The 24274-nt window shown below is 36.7% G+C and overlaps 1 protein-coding gene across 7 annotated transcripts in view; it reads left to right on the top strand.

Annotated features, from left to right (window-relative positions):
* Window positions 1-23290, top strand: part of GPCPD1 (glycerophosphocholine phosphodiesterase 1) — a 46626-nt gene extending 23336 nt beyond the window's left edge. For all 7 annotated transcript variants that reach the window (XM_075749637.1, XM_075749635.1, XM_075749638.1 and 4 more), the window contains exons 7-20: window positions 537-660; window positions 2877-3123; window positions 4207-4369; window positions 4459-4591; window positions 4860-4914; window positions 6833-6925; window positions 8875-8952; window positions 10056-10095; window positions 10891-10952; window positions 12971-13036; window positions 14002-14138; window positions 14739-14874; window positions 15245-15405; window positions 21790-23290. In XM_075749637.1, the coding sequence (XP_075605752.1) occupies window positions 537-660; window positions 2877-3123; window positions 4207-4369; window positions 4459-4591; window positions 4860-4914; window positions 6833-6925; window positions 8875-8952; window positions 10056-10095; window positions 10891-10952; window positions 12971-13036; window positions 14002-14138; window positions 14739-14874; window positions 15245-15405; window positions 21790-21994 (1700 nt within the window). In that variant the 3' untranslated portion in view covers window positions 21995-23290. The remainder of the gene's footprint in view (window positions 1-536; window positions 661-2876; window positions 3124-4206; window positions 4370-4458; window positions 4592-4859; window positions 4915-6832; window positions 6926-8874; window positions 8953-10055; window positions 10096-10890; window positions 10953-12970; window positions 13037-14001; window positions 14139-14738; window positions 14875-15244; window positions 15406-21789) is intronic.
* The last annotated feature ends 984 nt before the right edge of the window (window positions 23291-24274 follow it).

Genomic DNA, 24274 nt, shown 5'->3' with positions numbered 1-24274 from the left:
TCCATTGCTATATCCTGCCCTGCAGACTTACACTGCTTTACTGGCATTGTTTATGATGAGTTAATTTGACACCTGTGTCTCAATAGAAACAGGGAGTCTCAAGTTCTGTTTGAATCTTCAGAGTTTCTGTCAGTGTTGTTCCATGTATTGAGAGATCCCAGGACAAGGGAATGCTATGTCTGCTTTTGGAGACTTAACTTAGCCCTTGATACCATAAATAAAATTAATACTGGAATACTTAGTGCTCTTCTGCAGACAGTTTACAGGTGAAGCTGGCAAGGATCATTGTTTCCATTTAATCCCCTTAAAAGCCAGCAAATAACTGCAATACCTGTTGTCTGTTCTGGGCAGTTCTGAAAAGACAGGTGAAAGGATGCACTTGACAATTGCTCTGAAAATACTATTGAATAAGGCTGGTGATAAGGAGGATTCTCTGGAAGATGGTGTTGAGGGAACTCTATATTTTGTATATTAAACTGTCTAGATCTCCTTTTAGAAAATACTAAAGTGTTGTCTTTTTGTTTAATTTTCGATAGATGGTATTGAAACTGTGGACGCTGGGTGGCTGACATGTCAAACAGAAATAAGATTACGTCTGCATTATTCTGAGAAACCACCTGTAGTAATATCCAAGAAGAAATTTAAAACATCAAGGTTTAGGTAAGAGCCTGCTCATCTCAGTTTGCAACTTATCTCATGTTAATTGTCAATACCACTGATTTATTTTTTTCTTAATTAATGTAGCCTTTAAATTAATCTCAGGTTGCTAACAGGAGTATATTATGAGGCCAATTTCCAGGTGTTTAAGCACTTTGTAAAACTACGATGATGAAACATGCCACTGATTTAATGTTAGTTAACTCATTTTATCATTAATGTAGTGTCTAAAAGAGTTTCTGTTTCAACAAAGGAAGACGGTCAAAACTATTCTAGTTTCACTGCTGACTCAATACTTCTCAGCTCTTGCCTTTCTGAAAGTTATTAAGCTATTAAATGTGTAGAAAGTAGATGTGATAGCACAAGTTAAGCAGTAGGTAACAGGTGTCTTTCACAAATACTTATCCCATACTTGCCTTGGTGTTTCCTGCTTCTTGCTGGAACTGTAGTGTTCTTAAGTAGTTCTCTGCTATTACTTTCAGAGAGTTTTCTTTGTTCTTCTTGGAAAGAGCAGAATGGAAGTAGAAATTTGGGATAGGAAAGGGAGAAGGCTTCCAGGCTTTTTGTTGTTTACTACTTTTTTTCCTTGCCAAAGTAAACAACCCTCTCCATTTAAAATGTGGTTAATTTTCCACTGGCATTTCCAGTCAACATGGATGATGGAGATAAGACCATTCTCTGATCACTTCTGTTCCTATTTAGATCACTTTGACTGTTTTATCTGCAGAGGTCTCTCAAAAAGCAGACATTATTATAACTATACAGTTAACTGGCAGAAGTGGGTATCTTAGTCCTGATGTTTTGAGGACTGCGCTGTTGCCCTGACTGATCTGCTTCCCCTCATGAATTTCTGGGATCTGGAGCTTGCTCTCTCTTCCCTGCCCTGCTTTCCTGCTCCTCACCCCTTTTCCTGCATGTCTTTTTTTTGAGCTCTGTGGTTGCCAAACTTTATCTCAGCACATAGTGTTTTCTGTGTCTTTCACAGACTTTTTTGTGAAACAATGAAAAAGAGAGTAAAGACATGTGAAAACCTCTTCTCCTTAACTACAGCCTGACACATCTCTGAGTGCATGATGATTGTTACTACTAACAATCCTCAGCAAAAGTGCCTTTTACAGCAGCAATTTTTGGTAGTATGTTAGCCATGTGTTGCTCTTACCAGTGGGGAAAGTTGGGAGCAGGAGTTTTCAAATCTTTGACAGGCTAACAGTGTTTCTTCCACTGCTAATCTTGCATACAACCCATTTTCTTGTTTGGAAATGATTGTGGTTCCCAGATTTCTTTAATGGAAAACATAAATACAAAATTGTTTGGTTTTTTTTTTAAATTGCTAGAAATCAGATTTTGAGCTTGTAACACATGAGCAACTTCCAGCACATCACTATCAAAATGATTTACAGATCACTTAGTTAACCTGGGAGTTACTTTTGTACTGTGTGCCTTATTTTGATGGTCTGACACTTGATTTTATTTTATTTTTATTTTCCCCACTTCCAACTCTTCTCATGAGGGTAAGGTTAATTCTCACTGAACAATGTAGTATTAAATAAGTATTTATGTCCTGTTCTCTAGATCTTTGCAATCTTTCTTTGTGTGTTGTAGCAAGTAGAGAGATAACAATTTCTGAAGCCTGATCCTTCTATAAATTAAGTGGCTGAAATCCAAACTTGATAGGTTGGATGCATTCATTAGGTATTCTGTTTTCTACATTCTGTCTAAAAAGTTAGATCTTCCTGGGTAGTTTTTGTGACTCTCATCTCTATGGCAGTGTCACTGTTCAAGTTTGTAGAGCATCTGTGTTGACCTCTCTTTTTATGAGTGTATTAAGAATGTGGACTTAGTGTAAAAGATTTCTATGATTGTAATTGTTTCTTTTGAGATACAACTTCAGTTTTACTAGTGAATTGGCATCTAACTAAATGTTAACTCTTTAGTTCGGTGGAGTGCTGCTTCTCAGACCACTAGTATAATTTTCATATTTACCAAAGTTCCAGTTTTAGAAGTGACTTAAGCACATAAATCTTACTAAAATAAGATTTAGACAACAGCTGCAAACCCTGACTCTTGTGAGGGCCCACTGCATACACTGGTACTGCAATGGTGGTGTTGAGAAGAATTCTTATTGTATGAGCTTCTGCTTAAGCTTCTTTCTAATTCTTTAGTGTTTCCGAAGACACTTCTGTGACTTAACTATTTGTTTTGTATTTCTGGTTGAGTAGAGTAAAACTGACTCTAGAAGGCCTAGAGGAAGATGAGGATGACGAAGAGGGCCAAGAAAAAATATCCCCTACTGTCCCTCAGAAAATGGCAAACACTGTGGAGTTCTCCTTAATAAGTAACAATGAATATAAGTGTCGACACTCTCAGCCAGACTGTGGTTATGCCTTGCAGCCAGATCGATGGATAGAATACACTATACAAACCATGGAGCCTGATAACTTGGAATTAATCTTTGATTTTTTTGAGGTATGTCTCTACTGCTAAGAAGCAACTCCAGTCTGCCTTCAGGAGTTAAGTAGTCAATTACCATGATGATTTCACTATTAGGATAGGGCTATTTGCCTGATATTCTTGATCTTTTGGACTCGGGTAAACAAGCTACGAGGCTATTGGCTACTGCTCCATTTTGCAGAAAGGTTTTGTCAGTCATCATAGTATGGCACAGAAAGCTTTGCAGTTTCTGCTGATTCACAAGTCAGTACAAGTAAGACTCAAATCTCAGTGTGCAATACTGCATGTAGTTAGGGTGGCTTGATTTTTATCCTTTACCAGAGATCAGTTCTGTTTATCCCTTTTTAATCTGAACAACATGTGTATCAACTAGTTAAATTACAACTATTTGGTCTTGATTTTTAAGTTCTAAACAAAGAGGTTTCTCTGAACTAACAAGTAGTTATTAAAACCAGGTGCTTCCCAATTCTCACTACTATATCTGTTATTTTGTACTCTGTTTTTTCTAAAATATTTTAAAAGAAAAATAACTCTTGTCTCTTCATACTGTTTATGCAGAAGAAAGTTTTAAGTGTTCTCTCTCCAGTCTAAAAATACCCTTAGATCACTTATGTTCATAATTGTAAGGTGTCTACATAGTACCTGAACCTGATGATGGTAGAGAAGTACATGCTCTGCATGCTAGTTGCCCTCTTCCTTCCCTGCAAATGAATATAACATTATTTTAAGCATATATACTATTCCAGTTAATCTTTGTTCTAAACAGGACTTTGGCTTTTTAGAAGACAGACTTTTCCATGCATGGAATTTTGATCAGAAAAGCTTATCAAATCTAAGAGTTTTCAAAGACAAATGTACATGATTCTTAGATTTCCATCAACAGTTTCATACTCCTGATTATAACTGGCAACACACTGCTTTATTAAACAATTTTTAGCCTGAAGTTGTTTTCTGTAACACACAAGAAATTTCTGTTACACCGGTGCCTGTATATATCTTCCTGAGGAGCAAGGTTTCCTTGAGAAAGAAGAGCTGACTTAGCATTCTCACCTACATGTAACAGTAGGTGTTTGGCTTTTTGTTTGTTTTGTTTTTTAGGAAGATTTAGGTGAGAAAGTAGTACAAGGCGATGTGCTCCCAGGTCATGTAGGTTCTGCCTGCCTCCTGTCATCCACAATTGCAGAACTTGGAAAGAGTGCTGGAATTCTTACACTTGCTATTATGAGCAGAAATCCAAGGAAGACAATTGGAAAAGTTAGAGGTACAGTTGATGCAAACAGATGTAGATAATTTTTCTGGAAGTCAGCCATTATCTATTGACATGTGAAGCATTTGTTATTTTTCTTGTAGTGGACTACATAATTATTAAGCCAATCCAGGGATATACTTGTGATATGAAGGCTTCATATGCAAAATATTGGAAACCAAGAACAACTCTAGATGTTGGACACAGGGGAGCAGGAAATTCTACAACAACAGCTAAGTAAGTTGATTTGCATTTTAATCTGGGTGGGTGGGGTGGTGTGGGTGTTATGTTTAGTTTTGTTGGCATCAGTTGAGGAAGTGGACAGGTACAACCCATATCAAATGTGGGTGTTCTGTAAAACAGTATCAAATATCAAATGTGGGTGTCAATATCAAATATGGGTGTTCTGTAAAACAAAGACTTCTGACTTGTATTTCTAGTGTTTCAATGGACTTCTGTGCCATGCTACATCTAACAAAACCTTTTTTCTTTGCCGTTATTTCAGACTTGCTAAAGTTCAAGAGAACACTATTGCCTCTCTGAGGAATGCTGCTAGTCATGTATGTATGCATATTTGCACAGACGTAGTTAAAACTTGCTTGTGTACTTAATTTCTATGATTTGATACAATGAATAGTAATTGCACTGATACAAAATTAGATCAAATCACAGTGGAAATTCCCTGAGAGATAGGAAGGAAACTCATTTTCAGTTTCCTCCAAAAAAACCCCAGCTTTCATCTAATATGTTCTGTTGGTGTTCCAATACAGTGAAAATTTTAATCTCAACCCTGCAGAGGCATAGGGCTGAAATAATTCTGAACAAATGAATAAAATCTTGGCTCTGCTAGAGTCTGTCAGCATACTCTTAGGTAGCAAAAGTCTTGCTCAGGAACTGCCGAGTATCTAAAATTGGTGTCCAAAAATCAGACTTGGGAGCTGAGCTGGTAGAAAAAAAACAGTCCTTTGTTTCAGTGCTTGCTACAGTGAAGATTTTGAATCCTAAGATGAGACTTTCAGTTTGGAAGTTACTAGCTTCAGGTACTTAATTTCTGTGTTTGAGGGGGTCACTTTTATTTGTTCCTCAGTCACTGAAGTGATCTGTGATAAGATTGATCTAGACAATCTAGTGAGGCACTGCAGCAGAAAAGCTGGAGTCAGAAGCACATTCAGAGGTTCCTTGCTAGCTCCTGTTTACACAGCAAAGAGCTGTGGTTACAGTTATATAAGGATGCTGCTATGAGATCACTTGCTGCTTAACTTGTAGGGTTCCCAAGCCTTTTCAGGTACTTCTTCACTAATGTAGATTCTTATCAAACATCTTTTGAAGTTCTTAAAGGAATGGGAGCAGAATCTAGAGTATTATGTGTATTGGCTACTGATCTGGAGTACTGTACTCAGCAAGAGTCAGCTGAAGGCTCTCTCTTATGTGAGAGTCAGAGTATAACTTGAACACAGTGTCTGGAACATGCACTGACTGCAAAGTGAAAGAAAACTGCTGCTACTAAATGATCCTTTTGAACAGTAGTTCTTAATTTCTGAGTGGATGCAGACAGCTTTTTAAAAGCCCACAAGAAGTATGCATTGAGGTAGAAATTTACTGTGAAGTCAGCAGCAGTATCACCACAAAAGTACTTTCAGCTATTTGCGGATTGAAAAGGCTGAGCGCCACCGCTCTAAAAATATTTCAGCTGAGAAAAGAGCTGACAAAAGCCTGTCCCATTTTTTTCTATCTGTACCAATTGAAAAAGAGTGAGTCAGGATGATAATTCAATGAATGGTATTCTTGGAGGCATTTCAAAGGAATGATTTACAAACAGTTGAAATCGGTTTAAAAAAATAAAATTGTTTCTATGTGTTTCTCTATCTCTTTCTTTCCAGTCCTTCCTCTTTCCCAAAAGATTGTACTTAGAGCTCTTTTTTGAGCTTTCTTCCTTTTTAAGCTTAACAGAAAATAACACACAGTTGAAAAGGACTAGAGAATACTAGACACAGCAGTTTCTGCTCTTGTAACACTCTAGTACGGTATTAGTCACTAGTGACTCCAGAAGATCCTCAGTATATTCTCTATCTCCCTAAAGCTTTGCCAATTTGTAACGATCACTTTTCTCTTGGTGGGGAGGAGGGGCACTGCAAAGGTATCTGTGTTTAAAAACCATCATCATAGCTGTTCTTTGAGATCAAGTTTACAATACTTAAATGTTACTAGAAAGCTTACAAGATTAAGCAAGCTATATATATCAAAGCTGCATTATGGTAATTAAAATACTTCCCCTTATGATTTTTTTTTAAATTTCTAATCCATTGTTGAGTATGACTTAACTGGTACCAGCCAGTTGTGTTCAGCTTCTGATTGATGTCCAGGACCTGTGAATACTTGGCAACTTGTCTGCAGTTCTCTAGTCCTTGTGCATAAGTAGTGAATTGGTTTTTGTTTTGTTCTGTGATTTACTTACTACTTTTCCCCAATTTTCTGTAGGGAGCAGCATATGTGGAATTTGATGTACATCTCTCTAAAGATCATGTGCCTATTGTATACCATGATCTCACATGTTGCATGGCCATGAAAAAGGTAAAGATGATGATACCTGTATTTTATCTTTAAATGTGACCATTCCAGAAACTTAAATGCCAAACTCATAGAAATAATTCTGGGGAATCAAGGGATGGAATGGGAATAAATATGCAGCGCTACTGTGTGCATAAATTAGAGCAGGGAAGTCGAGTTTTCCTTTTGATGTTGTAGCAACAGCATTTCACGTGTATGGTTTGAGACTGTTCAAGCCTATGTTGTAGGGCTTTTTTAGCTTTTTTAATTTATGTTTTGGAAGGAAAACACAGACAAGGCTATTAAGTAGCACCTCTGGGACTCTTTCAGACTGTCAGGGTAAGAACTTGTGATTGTTTCTCTTTTGAGGCAGAGTTAGTGTGATTCTCAGCATGACTGTTCACTCCTGCTGATACTTAAATGTATGCTTCTCTTAAGCAGTTATGTAGTCATAAAAGCTCTTTAGGTCAAACTGAAGTCTACCTTGTTTGGTATCCCAGTAGTGGCCAGTAGATGGAAAGCAGAAAAAGGGGAAGAAACAAGGATCCCCTTCACTTAGGGATTTTGATTAGCCACAAATGGCTTGGCTTCCATTAGTTTTTCTAACTCGTAGTTTTTCTAACTCTTTTCTTTAACCCTTTTTTACTTCAGTATTTTGCTCTGTCCTTTAACCGTGAGGTAAACAATATATTTCATGTCTCATTGGGACTGTGAGGCTGAAGAAATGCTTTTGGGTTGCTTAGTGGAACAGAAGGAAAGAAGTTAAGACACAGGTTCTAGGAGCTGGAAAATGGCTCTTAAAAGCAAGTGTCCTGTTCCTTTCCTTGCTTACCTCATGAGGTTGCAGTTCCTTCTTTTTTAACAAAAACTTATTTTCTGATGTTTTTGTAAGCATCAAAAGTACTGTAAGAAGCATTGAACAGTACTGTTACTTGTACGTACAGATAAGCATTCCTTAAAAGGTGATGTGAGCAGTCTATCACAGTACCTCTTAAATATCCAAGTTTTATGAAGCATAACAATTGAATATTCTTCATTAAGTGACATTACGTTTCTTAACTTCTTAATAATGAGAGAACCATAGGCATAAGGACTGGTGATACAAAAAAAGCCCCACTGAGGTGCTTTTCCGTCTGGTCTGTTGCATGTTCTCCACTGAGGCCAGAATACTTGCATTCAGCAGCAGTGCAAAGAGGTTGAACTATGTTTTGTTCTAGTTTTTCTTCCTTTCCAATTCTGGGAGTGAAAACAAACATAGCGTGGCAGAGCAGACTGGAGTAATAAGATAAATTCTGTCTGTCGTCTTGGCACTAAGTCTGTGTCATCAAACTCTCACACCCATTGTGATATTGCAATTTCTAAGAACTTTGGTGTTGAACAGTTGCAGAAATGGAACTTTGTCTAAGAAAAGAACATATTCAGTGTATATTCAGTATTGTCTTGAGTAAAAATTTCTTTATAGTGAAGAAGGGAAGTGCAAAATGGATTAATAGGAGGTTTTCTGACACCAGATCTTTTGGGCTGGGGTCGAGGGGGGTGTGTGTGTGTGTGTGTGTCTTGGTTTTACCAGGACACTTGTGGGTTTTTATTTTTAATTAGTTTCTGAGACATTGGCTAGACAGTAATAAACTGAACGGCATTGAAGTATTTTTTTATGGATTTCTTTACTTGCAAACTTTTCCTGAATAAATTGACTGATCAAGTTTTTGCAGAACAAATGAACTAACCTTTTTCTGAAGAAAGAACATTGAAGCCTCTGACTTGCATGAAAGACCAAATCTTTTTCAAATTGACACCTGTTTTATGCTTCTGAGTGCCTGTTGTCTCCTGAATACTGATCATCTTGTATTATCACTTGTGTCTTTAGCGATAAAAGCAATTAATTTTTTCTCTTTTAATGTTACCCTATTAAACGCATGTAGGCTTTTTTGTAGTTTTCAATGATGCTAATTATGTATTATTTCTCTTCAAAGAAACTGGATACAGAGCCTTTGGAACTGTTTGAGATTGCAGTCAAAGAACTCACGTTTGATCAGCTACAGTTATTGAAGGTATAGTTACTTTGGCTAGTATGATATGCTAAGTGTAGGATTTCAAATTGTGTGTGAAGCTTAGATTTTTGGAGTAAGTATAGGTAGTGTGGGAAAGTACAAGTTTTAAAAATTGTATGAGTAGCTAGTTCCATGAATGGTACTTCTGCACCATCATAACAGCTTGAATAAATTTTATTACTTATATCTTCTAGAAGGGTGGTCTGACAACTTGTATAGATCCATATCACTATGCTAACATGGATAATTTTTAAAAATTAAGAAAGGCTGAAAGCATTGGTAGTATTCATTTAAAGCAGATTCTTTTGGAGTCTTTGAAGAAAGATATCCCTTGCAAAGTCTATGTAACTTTTAAATGTTTCCCTGTTAACAAGGGAGATCCAGATTATGTTGACCTCCTCTTTGGAGGTGCATCTGGAGATGTAGAAGTGTCCATGATTCAATGATATGGATTGGACAAACTGGCTAGAACTAACTGATTGTTCGAATTTAATTTGGTATTACTCTATCTTCTGAACAGAAATACCCTGCCTACATAAAAGGGGGTCAGGGGATGAGACTGGGCCATTGAAGACCCAGCTGAGATATCTGTCCTCAGTCAAGGAAACACTACCTTGGCTGGACCAAGAACTGTATGTCTCTTTTCATTTACAATTACTTGGTCTCCTCATTTTTGTGGAAAGAAAATTTGAATGGATGAGGGAGCTGGCCATATGCCTGGCCAATTCTGTCTCTGCATGTGACTACGGTATAAAACTGCTGTCAGCCCTCTGTCTGCACTTGACTGGACACATGGAATCTAACATCTGACAGGAGGGAGGATTTAATGTTCAGACTTACATCTTGAACATATTTTCTGAATTTTCAGTATGAATGTTTTCAGTTTGTTTTTGAGCTTTTCTTGGAATCTTTATGTTTCAAAGTTTGAAAGAAAATTGGGATGTGTACTAGGATTTCCTTTATTCTTTTATAAATTGCTAAAACTTTGTCTATAATGGATTTTTAAACCTAAAAACAATTTATAAGGAAAATTAGTTAAATTATACCTGTAGAAAGATCTCCATGGGTGAGGTATTTGCTAATTTTACTCTTATGCTCTTTAGCTGGCTCACGTGACTGCCCTGAAAGTGAAAGATCACAATGGTATGTACTAGTTTGCAAGAGTCTTGAGACTTATTTATTACCATGTAATGATATATATTCTGTAGTTGCAGTCACTTGTTCTAATCACATTTGGCTGCTTCCTGAACATTTTAGAAGTGCTTATGTAGTTACTTTGATTTTGTACATGCTGTAGAGTTCTTTGCTGGGAAGTAAATACCTGGATGGGAGTTACTCCCTTAGGAAGAGGGGACAGGAGAGTAGAAAATGAATGCCTAGATAAATATATGTTTATGAATATTCATAACAAAATTGCCACTCATGTTTCCATCTTATGCTTCTCTAACTGTACCTTTTTGGCAGCTCTTCAGAGCCCTTCAGAATTGCTTATATGAACTTTGGTAACTGCTGTAGGGTGTCTTATTGGTGCTGTAAATTTCTGGTCTTAATTCATCCCTTTTATAGGGACAGCAAATTGGCAAAGTATCTCACACATTCTATCTGTCTGGGAAAAGATAAAGTAAACAATAAGCCTTGACAGGCAAGGCTGCTTCTACTGGATGTGATTCAGTGACTGAAAAGGTGAGGAATGGGAGAAGCTGTTTCTGATAAATATTCTGGCAGTGGGGGTCAAAACAGTTTCCTACTGGCAAAACAGGAATTGCCAACACCATTGTTGGAGTATGTCAGTGTTAGAGGGAAGACTTAGGGAATCAAAAGATAGACCCGATTCCATTCTTCACTCTTAAAGGCCTTATGATTTTAAGCCAGTCTTTTCTTTCTGCAATTAACAGTGCTGCTATTTGTTGTGATTCAATATTTTGTATTTCTTTTCAGCATCTTTTAAAGAAGAAGAAAGCTCTGCTTTTGAGACCCAGCCATTTCCCTCTCTGCAGAGAGTAAGCAGTGAATATAGAGCAATAGAGATGATTGTGTAACATGAAAACCTGCATTTTTCTTTCAGCTTTGCACACGTAGCGAGGGATACTCATTTTTTGTTTTTAGGCCTCTGACAACAGTGCTGGAACTGAGAAGATAGACTTTATTGTTGGCCACTGGAGCCAACTTAAAAGTAATGGTTTGCATATCTTGCAAGCTTTTCTAATTCCTGAACCCAAGTCGTATAGCTCAGGATACACTCAGTATTACATCTGGTTAACATCTGGACGTTGCATTTTAATGCATCGACAATTGCTTGCTAATTGTGGAAAAAAACCCTAGCCTTTGGCAGTTCATCACACATTCTTGGCCATCTAGCAGAGCCAGATACAGAGAAATGCTAAGTGAATTTTTAGTATGATCCCATTTATGATTATTTGCCAACTCTGGGCTTTGTATTGGGTTATTTTTCGCAGAAACAACTGACAGTTGTTGACCAAATACAGTTTGATACCATTTACAGTGTGATTTTTCTAGAACTACTATTTTTTTTCCCCCCTTACTATTTTTCCTAATGTCTGAACTGCTCATTAATATGCCTTTTAGGGACTTGTTCTATACAATAATACTGCTTTTTATTTGGTTTATGGAGATGATTAATATCCAGTTATCTATAGGCTTATGTCAGAGCATGTATGAAATACCATTGGGTCATATGCCCTCTTTTATATATATATTGTCATGGTTTTACCCCAGTGGGCAGCTGAGCACCACGCAGCCGCTCGTTCACTCCCCCTCCCCCCATCAGGATGGGGAAGAGAATTGGAAAAGTTAAAGTGAGAAAACTCGTGGGTTGAGATAAAGACAGTTTAATAGGTAAAGCAAAAGCCACGCGCACAAGCAAAGCAAAGCAAGGAATCATTCCCCACTTCCCATGGGCAGGCAGGTGTTCAGCCATCTCCAGGAAAGCAGGGCTCGATCACGTGTAACGGTTACTTGGGAAGACAAACGCCATCACTCCGAATGCCGCTGCCCCCCGCCCCCCTCTTCCTCCAAGCTCCTTATAAACTGAGCATGACGTCACATAGTATGGAATATCCCTTTGGTCAGTTCAGGTCAGCTGTCCTGTCTGTGTCTCCTCCCAACTTCTTGTCCACCCCCAGCCATCCCGCTGGCCGGGCAGTGCGAGAAGCAGAAAAGGCCTTGGCCCCATGTAAACACTGCTCAACAGTAAGTCCATAGAACAAAAACATCTCTATATTATCAATGCTGTCTCCAGCACAAATCCAAAACATATCCCCACACTAGCTACTATGAAGAAAATCAATCCTCTCAGCTGAAACCAGGACATATATACATATTTCTTTTACTGTCTAATCAGATTACTGCATAACTACAGAAAATAGACAACTTTTTGTAATAGACCAAACTACTGAGGTTCAATTCCTCTACCTGTTTTGATTCCTCAAATTCAGTTTTCTTTCTATAAGAAAGGGTATGTTACTCTTTTCCGTATGTGTCATCTTCATAGGTTTAAAGAATCATCTACCAACGCTTCCCTAATTTCATTAGCTGTTAGCGTCACCTTTTGATTTGAAGTCACCTTACAAATAATTCTTTACAAGAATTTAACATACTTTAGTTGTCAGTCATAATGGCAAGCTCATGGATTTCATGCTTAGTACTATGTGTTACTTAAGATAATTTTTGCATTCCAGACAACCTCCTGGAGAAGTAAAAGCTTTCTTGTTTAGTTGTACAAATGGGGAATTTATCACATATGTTAAGATGAATTGACTTGCATTTATACCTTGTCAAAATTTTGTTATTAAGATTTTATCCATTTTTGTATTTCCTAACTTTGAAGTAGAAAAAGGTGTATATGTATCTTGTGTTAAATGTTAAAAACTTAGGTTTTCTTATTCTACTGTTAAACTCCATTGGTGTTAAATTCCAATGTATTTTACCAGTAGTTACCATCATAGTGCTTAGCATACTCCTTTCCTGTGGTGTCTCTTCATAATGGTATTTTTTTCAGGTCCTGGAGTCTGTTTCTGAAGATGTTGGGTTCAACATAGAAATAAAATGGATCTGCCAACAAAGGGCAAGTAAACGTACATGTGATTTACTTTGACACTTTGACTTCCTCATGGCTAAAGCTTCTAATTTGACATGGCAATTTGAGCTACAAAGGCACGATTTTGGGTTTTTTATGTGACAATTTTGTTATAACACACTATCTTTAAAACTGGGAGTATAATAGCACTGCTCTAGCAAATGAACACACTCTTAAAACAATAGGAAGTATTTATAGGATTGAGTTCATAATGCAGCTTTTAGTAGAAACACCCTTTTTAAAGTCAATGTATTCCAACAGGTCAATGAGAAAAATGACAAGAAATTCAAACTCTCCTGGCCCAGTGCAAGAGCAGCTACAACATGGTGCAGCAATACAAGCAACTGTTTCCTTCTTGTCCACAGTACTGTGGACTTAGTTGGACTTCTTAGCGCTTGGTCTAAAAGGAAACAGTTGTCATGGCTAGGACTGGAAGCCTGGAGTAGGGGAAGGAAACTAAGTAGGGTGGTAGGTGGAAGTCCGTATGCATAGAGACGTGCTAATGCTCTGAGACAGGTCAACTGCAGAAAGGCTGGTACCTGCTATTCTCAAATACAAAGGATGTTGCATTTTTTTTTTTCTACAAATCTTACTGTTACCTTTTTATATTTAGACATAACAATAAAAGATATCTGTAATAGTTTTTAGTGATCTTTCTTGGAATTCCATTGTGTTTTCAAAATTAGAAATGGCATCTTAGAAACTCTCCGTGGATAGGAAGACAGTGAATTTTTTAGTGAAACTCATGGCTGTTAGAATTCAGCTGCACCTCACAGACTAGCAGTCCTGTAGAGCTGTAACTAGCATTCAGTAGACTGAAGGAGTGACTTCTGTATTCAGACTTGCAGACTGAATTCTCATTTTCCTCAGGTTGAATGAGAGACTGCTGCTTGTTGAAATAATTTTAGTAAGAACTTGTTTAAATGGCTGAAACTTGTTTGTTCATTTTCTAGGATGGACAGTGGGATGGCAACTTGTCAACTTACTTTGATATGAACCTCTTTCTAGATATTATTCTAAAAACCGTTTTGATGAATGCTGGAAGAAGAAGAATAGTATTTTCTTCTTTTAATGCAGATATTTGTACAATGTAAGTTAAGAGATAAATAATGTATTTTTTTTTAATTTGGTAAAATTTATTTTGGACATAAGAATACCTAACAGGAAATAAATAACATGTTTTGATTACACCTAAATTTTGGGTGCCAAAATAGTTGGGAATCGAAATGAGACCATGTTACCATCTGAGCTGTGCAAAAAATAAAATAGGAGGACAAAGTCAAACTAGATCTTTTTAAGTGCCTTCCTGAATGCTTCAGTCTTTCTTGACACAACAAAAAAGTCAAGATTTCTCCTAGTATCACAAAATCTTTTTCAGTCATACTTGAGTGGTACGCAAGCCTCACTTACGAATAAAATCATCTCATTAATTTTTTCTTTCCACTATATCTGCCTTTTAAAAAAAAGGACAGAAAATGAAACAGCTTTGGATTACCTGTGTTTGTTTCGGGTTTTTTGTTTTGGGTGGGGTTATTTTGTAGTTACTGTGGTACCATCTCATCACATCAGCTAGGAACTAGAGGAACTAGAAGAACATGCAGTTAAAAGTGTAATACTCCTCAAACAGTAAGATAGAATTTCTCTGCTCTTTAAAATACTGCAACTTGCAAACTTTTTTTTTTCCTAACAGGGTTCGGCATAAGCAAAACAAGTATCCTGTGTTATTTCTCACTCAAGGAGAATCTAAACTCTATCCAGAACTTATGGATCTTAGATCTCGTACAACTCCAATTGCCATTACTTTTGCACAGTTTGAAAACTTGCTGGTAAGCTGACAAGTTGTGGTATTACTCTGCAGTAAAATGAAACTGAATTATTACTACTTGTGAATCTATTGGTTTTTACACTAATGCTTAAAATTACAACTGACGTTGTAAAAAAAAAAAAAACAAAAAAAACCCCAACAAACCAAACACTAACATTTGGTAACTACCAAAATAATGTCCTTGGTTTCAAATGCCTGTTTAATACATTGTTTAAAAAATAGTGCTATCAGTGAACTCTAATTGTATTAAATTATTTTTTTATTATTATGGATGAAATTGCAAGGAGCTGCAAGTGTCAAAAGATTAAAAAAACCCTGATGTGAGAGTGTTTCAGAAACATGGATTTTAATTGAAGTCTCTTGTATTTCAGGGAATTAATGTGCACTCTGAAGACTTACTGAGGAATCCATCATTTATTAAAAGGGCCAAATCTAAAGGTCTAGTTATTTTTTCATGGGGTGATGATGCAAATGACCCAGATAACAGGAAGAAGTTGAGAGAATATGGTGTTCATGGGCTAATATATGACAGGTACTTAATTGTGTATTAATAATAAAGCTGAGAAACTATTGCATCCTCATTTTTGTGAAAATTTCACATTGTGTTTTGGCTGACTGGGTACAGAATATCTGCCTTTTGTATTAGAAGTACAAGAAGCCCACAAGCCTAGCTCAAGAGCAAGACTAACACTAATTCCTACTTTCAGCTCTACATATGAAGCAAAATTACTTGTTTCTCCTGAAGTTAACGTAACTATTACTTCAAAGAACTAGTGCATGGCATACACATTTAACACACTGTTAACATTCCTGATGGTAATTTGTACATGACGTGGTGAGGACAATGTTACTTAACTGTTTGACTGAGATCTTCAGCTTTCTACACTTAGTTATGGAAACGGTTAACACAACTTAAAGTGAATGATTTAACTTAATTTTTTGCCAACGTTCTGTTGTGTTTCAAAACTGTGAATTTACCCTTTTTTCCTATTAAAGTTAGCTTGGAGTGACTCCCAGGGCAAACTGCCAAATTATTTGCTTAAGAAAGTACTTCTTGTAAACGCACAATTCAGGTGAACGTCAGAATACTGCAGTTAATCTTTGAACAAAAGTGTTATTTTAATTCCTTATAAACCCTGAATGTTTTAGCTCTTCTGTTGTAAAAGATGTGAAATTCATTATTACAAGATGATGATTAATTTTGGAAACTATAAGAAATTCTGATTTAATAGATTGCGAAGAATATGTAATTGGGAAAGCATTAAGTGTACTGAAGTGTCAAATTATAGAAGACTTTCAAACTTCTTGCTTTAGCAAGGGTATTGCTTTGCATATTGTTTTACCTGGAAAACAAAAAAAAAAAAAAAAAAAGGAGGGGAGAGGGGGACTGTCAAGTAATTTTTCAAGGGCTCTTTTATAAAGTGGAAAGTGAGTCAAGTTAAAATCAGAGGTGAGGAAATAAAATATGTTTTCTCTTAGAGTTCTAGGCTCCCAGTGTTAAAAAGTTAACTCCACTCCGTTCTTGACTATGTTGTGCCTCTTCTACAACTCAAGATTGAGGCCCTTTAGTAGATGAAAAGTATCTCTGGACTAGTATGCAGTTGAAATGGTACTTTGACTTGTTAGTGTACAGTCATGGGGTTGTTAGGAAATTTGATCCTATGATATGCTTAACTTGAAGTGATAAATTACTGGTTTATAGACAAGTGGGGTGTTTTAATCAAATACTACTGCATAAAGTGTTCTTATGAAATGTCTGTTCATCTGATGTGTCCTAATCCAGTCTTTCAGAGTTCTTAATTACTCCTGATGTAATAGATACGCACTACTATAGTAAAATAGTAAAGCAGGTAACAGCCTTATTTCTGACTTCATGTTACTTCTATTACTTTAGATACTTCATTGCTCAACACTATTTAAATAATATTGCATTTATGTCAAGGCTGCAAGTCTGCTATGTGTCATCTTATGTTCCCTTTTGTACCATTTACTGTGTTTTAAGTTGCAGTATGATAGCAAAACACCTTTTACCTCACCTTTTGATGACTAACCTATTCATTGGAATTGCTGAGAGGCTGAATTCCCTTGTGGATTTAACTGAACAAAAAATTCTTAACCTTCCTGCCCTATTTAGACCATCTAGATTCTTAACAGTACTCATATCTCCTCTTGCTGCCTGCCCCGTGTATCTCTTCCCCTTCGTTGACATCTTTCCACTTGGTTGAGAGGAACCTCAAAATTAATATTAATTCCAAAGCTGTTTAAAAAACAGTAGTTCAGTGGTGCATTTTTTCCTTTTTCAAGTTACAAAATGCAACTGAGTAGCAAACAATTATCTTGTTTCAGTATAATTGTTGCAAGCTTGTTAACTCTAATTTCTAAATGTTACTGACCTTTTTTCTGTAGACCAAAACAAATACTGGAATGTTCCTTTATGATTCTTAATTAGTTTTTGAAATTTACTAATTGTCTGAATAGAATGGGATTTAATCATAATATAGGTTCCTTAGAAGGCACATGATGCTTCCTGAAAATTGCATCAGATATGTCAGGGTAGACATTTTGAAATGCAGGTGGTACCTGCAAATCCTGGATGGTATTTCTAAATGTAAAACCTGGCAGCAAGTCTTTCCATTCACAGTTGGAGCTGCTGGGTAGAGGCAGTCTTTCAAATAATTTGAGACTATGAAGTTAATCAAGAGTTTAAATTGTCAAAAGTTCAAATAAGTATGGTGTAAGCATCCATATTTTGTGTTGTTTGAAGTTTAGAAATAGATAAATTCAAAACTACTGTGAGGTAGACAGCAAGTAGAGAGATGTACATGTCTGTTTCAAAGTCTAGAAATAAGTAGGGACATAATAAGTAGGGAAATAAGCAGTAATCTGTTTATTAGCGTGAAGCCTGTTTATGTTATGGTTGCATCTTCAAATTCCAGAATATTTCCAGGGCTGAATCAAGATGTGCTTCTTCCATGGCTTCTGCAGAATTTTTGTTCTCTGGACTTAAGGCCGAGTCCAGACACTTATCAAAAATCACTGTCTCTCTTGTTTTGTGTTGCTGTTTACTAGATTTTTACTTAAACCATCTTGGTAAGTGTTGTTTGTCTGAATAAGCTAGGAAGTGAATACAGGAATTGTAGTGAATTTTAGGTGGCTTGGATGTGACCTTGAGTTATTGCATGCGGTAATTATTTCAAAGATTGTGAACTGTCTGGGTAGAGATGGTTTCTATAAGCTGTCTTTTCCAAACTTTAATCATCCATGTAGAATTGAGCAAAACATTGTAGCCACTTGTGAAGATGGCAGGAAAACTGTGTCCTGAATACCAAAAGTTGCTGATAGCAAGTGTCGGGCAAAAAAAAAAAAAAGCAGGTAGGGGGCCTGGCTTTGTTCTGCATGGAGAAAAACTGCAAGACTAAATCTGGGAAGCTTACAAATGCCAGCGTTATTAAAGGAACAATCTCACTGGGGCAGGGGAAGAAACTTCCCCCCCACCCCCCCCCATCCAGTCCTTTCTCCACTTGGGCTGCAGGTTATTAGATATACCCGAAGTCATTAAACCAAATGGATGGTCTAGTGCAGTTGCTGGGACAATATTCTGGTTTTTTCCTGTGTTCAACTAGCATTCATCTCAGCATCTAAAATGATATCTAAGCTACTTGTGTTAAAAGGGTACCTACAGAAAAGGTGCCACCTCTGCCTCTAGGCTTCTAATCCAGAAAAGTACTTTAAATGCATGCCTGGGTATCTTCTGTTCACACAGAAAATTTAAATCTCATGCTTAAAATACTTTATTAGTTTGATGTTTAGATTTTATTTAGAGAAGAAACTTTAACTTACAGTAGTGAAATTCTCTGGATTGGCAAAAATAATGAATTTTAAAGCAGGATTTGTGGGGTGATTTATCTGGTATTTTTTTCCTGGATAAGCTTTGTAAACAGTCCAGGAAATAGTTCTCTGAATATACTTAACTCTGTAAGGACAATGCAATCCTATATTTTTACACTAGTTGGCTATGTACTGAATACCAATGTGGAGAGGGGATGGGTGCTAACTTACAGTTGCATGATATTTTTTTAATTCACTTTACATGATCTGAGTTCTGTTTGAATAAAGCACACAGGTGCATGAAAATATTAAATCAGTAATCCTCAAACATTTATACTGAAAGCTTTTCCATGAGAATCTTCAGTCTGTCTGCTCTCTAAACTGCATATTGCACTTGCAGACTCCAGACAAAAGCTCTGTGCTCTATTAGTAACTTCCCAAAACTTTAACACAAATTTAGTTGGCAATAAAAGCGAAAACATTCAAAAACACTTCTCAAAACTAGAAGATGATCTAAATCTGCACCATTTTATTTGCCTGAAACTGAATGTTACTTAAACAGCAGCATGGATATATGTAGGAAGTTAACTAGTATTAGTTGATTTATAATGTAATCTACTCAGTGATTGAATTAAGATGCTGTGCAATGACTGTCTAAATATTTCCTATTTGGCAAATTAAAACTTTTCATTTTTCTTTACTTTGTAATCAAAACCTTAAAAAAATCTTTTTAGCATGAAAACAATATTTCAGTGCTGCTGACTCTTCAGTTTTGGACCAAGCAATAGCAAAGAAAAACAGCTGTGACTGAGACTTGCTGGGTGTATGTGCTTTCAGAGGCTGCAAAAACACCTGGTAGTAGCTAAGAAAATAATTTCTATGCCCACTGCATAGGAAGTGGAATGCCCTGCATAGCTATTTTGTAGAAAGTGGAAAGCCCTTGGAATATTACTTTTTTTAAATTAGCGGTCTTCTGCTGGGCTTGCTTATTCATAGGAAGTCAAATGCAGGAACTTTGGTGCATAGTTATGTATAAATAATTGTCCTGTTGCAGAATGGAGGATAGGGAGATGAGACTTTAATCCTTATTTTGATGGTAATGTTGGAAATAATTCCTAAGAGAAGTCCTGAGCTACGCCAGCTGATAGTGTTTCATGGACCCAGATGAAAAGTGGGGACAAGAAATTCTGAGGTACAATGGTAGCTGTGTTTTTTCAAATTTTCTTCTAAACCAAAAGCAGAGAAGACATACTATACACACATTGGAGCGGACTGCTTGAAAGGAGTTTGGAGGGTTGGAAATAGCAGTTGAACATAGTTGAATATGAAGCAAAAATTACAGAATTCATGCTTGCCCTGGTAAAGTACTAATAAAATTCCTGCCAGAAGCTACTTAGTGTCCTGCTTAGCCATGCTCTATGAACAAGAGGCTTAGAAATGTGCCTTTGCTCTTCTGCTGTCTGATGGGAAGGACTTAAGACTCGCAGTTCCTAAAGTGTATTGCTATATAGAAAACTATCTTCTAATTTCAGTGCTTTGTCTTGAATGCATAGAGGAATGCATAATGTGTAAGCTAACTTAACAGAAGAAAGCATGGGTTGTACCTGCATCCTGGAAGGAAGGAAGGTTGGGCTTTTATTTTGCAGGTGGCTTTTCTTAGGCAATTTTGGGTCATATTTTAGGCCTGCTTTAGATTATAGCTTCTGTGCAAGTAATTTAACTGCTGTGCCTTCTGTGCATATTCCATAAAACTGGACAGCATTGGTCCTCACTTCTAGGGGTTTCTGTAAAGTAACTATTTTTGATCTTACTGAGGGTAATGTGATCCACATCTTTATTTCCTGCAGAAGTGTTTCCTCATTAGAATGCCATTTACTATATCACTATTTGAGCTGCATGTTATTTTGGATGTCATGGACTTGCCAACAGTTCACAAATTGTCTTTCCTGGGCTAAAAAGGCACCTGGCACTGTATCATAGAGCACTGTTGTGGTTGTGACATTGTGTTCCTTTTGGATATACCTTGAAATTATGGTATGAAAGAGAAAGAATGATGCAATAAAAACAAAATTATAAATGAAAGTATGAATAGTCATAAGAGACTAAGGCAGAAGCCATGGTAATTTCTTTCAGAAGTTTTCATTCGAAGGAGATAGACCTGGAGACCTGCAATACCTGAAACTCTATATGCGCAGTAGCTATAAATGAGGGGAACTGGATGCCAGGATTTAAATTTTGGATATAAATAATATAGTGATATTAGAAATAAATGTTGGGAGATCAGAATGTACCCATGTCACAGTAAGTGTTGCACCACAGTTAGCTTACAGGAGCATGAATGCTTTTGCTTGATAATGAATTACACCAAAATAGTATTTGAGTTATGCTCAGTACCTACACTATCACACTCAAAATGTGCTTTGGATTTGGACAATTTGGTACCATGTTGACAATTCAAATGCTGCAGGTTTGTTTACATGTGTGAAAACAATAAACTGAAAAGAGGATATACTATTTAAAATAGTGTAGATAGTTAAATTTGCATTAAATACAAATAAAGATCAGATTTTCTGTCTTTCACTCTTCACCTAATACTGTAATGGTAGTTTTAAAAAATGGTTCCAAATTGGGGTAGGGAGGCGAAATGTTCTTGAAACAGTAAGTATAAACTCCATTCAGTGTTATGTACAGGTCACTACCTGTACATAAAGAGTATCATAGTCTGTTCAAATAGTCTCAGGGCTCTGAAACTTCTTAGGCTTTTAAGTTTGAGGCCTGGAACTCTGCTCTTACTTGACTGCCTTGTGCCACCTGTAAAATCACATTTTTCAGGAGAGTGAGGTAAATGCCAGTGGGTAGCTTTTCAGTATATCCAATGAAATACTAACCATTGTATAAAAGGAATACCATTTTATATTGCAAGATGAGCAGCAAAACTCAGTTTGCTAGCCTGAAATGTACTGTTTTTATAGACTTGATACCTACTTTAATAGAGGAAAAAAAAAAAGTCCAAGTTGCTTCATCCGGTCTACATTCTGTGAACTGTCAGATTGTACTGATCAGGTTTTTTTTTTCCTTGTTTATTCAGGATATATGACTCGAATCCTGAACAACCAAATATATTCCAGGTTGAGCAGCTGGAACGTCTCAAGAAAGAATTACCAGAGCTGAAAAGCTGTGTGTGTCCCACAGTTAGCCACTTTAAATCCCTATCTCCATGTAAATGTCATCATAGTTGCCTGGAAGAGAAAGCTGTAGATAACTTGAAGAGTGTTCAAATGCAAAAGGACTGATTCTAGGCAGAGTGCTGTTTTGTATCTGTTTAACTTTCACCATTGGAACAGTGCTGTCTATGCTGTCAGGTTTGTTTGTTTTATTTTAAAGTCCCCAGATCGCAATAACTGTGTTCCTCCTTCCTGACAGTACTTCAAACAATGTTAAAATATTCAGCTAGTCATAGTTAATGTTCCAGTTTACATATACAGTTTTATCTTTTTCTGATAATCAAGTCTCAAATCTTGAAAAAGAAAATTGAGTATTAACACTCAGTGTGTTTTTAAAAATAAAAAAAATAAGCAGCCTGAGGAGTGGAAGCTCAGAAACTAAATTGTAGGGAAATTACAATGATCTGATATTGAATATGCTGAAAAATTGTTTTGACTTTACTTCAGTGCTATAGCTTGTCAGCCTGTATCTGACAACAGGAAATTAAGAGAGTGATTGTAAGAGATATATATATATATATATATATATAAAAATAAAATTAGATCTGGCCTGAATGAATTGGTACCTCATATATATGTATTTGCACAGATAGATCCACCTGTACAAAGCTTTGTGCCATTTTAAAATATTTGTATATTTTTAAGTAAAAGGCAATGCCTTTCCCCCCACTTCATTGGACACTTAGGCTGCTGCCATTGATTTCTGATTTGTCAATTCACTGGTACAGTGTCTGTGTATAGCAGTCAAGGATGAACCACAAGTATGACTTTTTTTCTTTTCATTAATCTCACACAGGCCTACTAAACTTTAGAAATGTTGCAAATTTTAACAGAATTACAGAAACATCTTCAGTGGTTGAGAATCTTCTTTTGCACAGTAACCTTAATAAACAGAACATGTAATATGCACAAACTACAAAATGCATGCTTTAGTTATTAAGCATGAAATTTAAGTGTTTGCTGAGGTCCTTGCATCTTTACGGTGCTAGTTAGGTGTGAAGGGTGCAAGGACTAACTCAACTACTTAATCTTCTTTGCCTAAAACCACAAGCCTGTTATTCACAAAGATTTTGAAGAAAAAGCTATGCCATACATTGTTTGTCTTATTGACATAAATACAAGCTACTAGCTTTTGTATGTTGCAAGATTTTTTCCTTCAGAGCAAGAATCGCAAATGTACTGAATTCAGATAATCTGTATTCTTTTGGCTGGTATCTATCCTCTGTAATTTATTACAAAGTCATAGTTTAGAGTTCTTAATAGATATGTATGCATGTCCTTTTTCCTCCTGAAGTTGCAAGTCATGTCAACACAACAGCTATAACTTTGTACTGAAGTGTTAATGTATAATAAGAACGGAAAATATTTTTCTTTTGTAAATTGACAATGAAAACAATAGTATGTACTATATTCTTTATATACAGTCATTGCTACATAGAACTGATTGTAAAAAGAGTAAAGCCATTGCAAATAAGCGCTTGAGCCTGCACTGCTGAGCAGTTTGAAACAGCTTGTTTCAACTTGCCTTGTGCATTTTAGTATTTAAAGTTCGTTCTGCACAAACAGCATGGTGATTAGGTACCTGGAAGCTGACTTTTATTTAAAAAAAAAAAAAAATCAAAATTTGGAAGTGTGAGCTGTGGTTTTTTGGGGGGAGAAGGGGCACTGAGCCTGATTCTTGACATGAGGAACCTGTGGCCGTTCCCTGATACGGCAAGCCCAGATTTCTCGTGTATGTGATTAATTCTTCATTTTTTTTCTCACTTGTATATCCCTGCGGGGTTCTCTTCGCAGGTCTCAAGGGCTTTGCCAACAGAGGTGAAACCCCTACCAGAGATAGATTTCACTGCTCACGAATGCTGGGCGGTGCATCCACGCAGATGTTGAACATGTCAACTATTTTGTGTGAGGGTGATGTAAAAGTTGTGCTGTCTGAAACACCCTTTTGGACTAATCACAATGTGATGATAAGGGCTTAGGTACCCTTAAAAACTTGTTTCCTGTCAGATGCTCAGGGAATAGCATTTGTTTATTCTGTTTGTGGGGTTGGGGGGGGGGGAAGTGTGTAGAAATAAATACACCCACTGCAGTGAAGATCATACAAATAGTTCTGAGTAGCATTACAATTTCAATGTATTCCTGCCAGCTCCCTTATTCACGAGTAAGTTGGGTCAGCAACTTGCTCCAAACCTGACTAGGCTTTAACAAGCCCTTCTGTGTCTCTTCTTAGAGCCAAGCTTGCAGCTTGGTCATATGCAACAGCTGTTCTGCCACAGCTGACAGGGCAATGCAGCAGGGATATAGGGAACTAAAGAACAGAGTTGTGGGAACTGGTGGTGGGGGAGTTCT

The sequence above is a fragment of the Balearica regulorum genome, chromosome 3 (assembly GCF_011004875.1).
Source record: "Balearica regulorum gibbericeps isolate bBalReg1 chromosome 3, bBalReg1.pri, whole genome shotgun sequence".
Lineage (NCBI taxonomy): Eukaryota > Metazoa > Chordata > Aves > Gruiformes > Gruidae > Balearica > Balearica regulorum.
The sequence above is the reverse complement of the archived record's forward strand: the minus strand, read 5'-3'. Positions and strand labels throughout refer to the sequence as shown.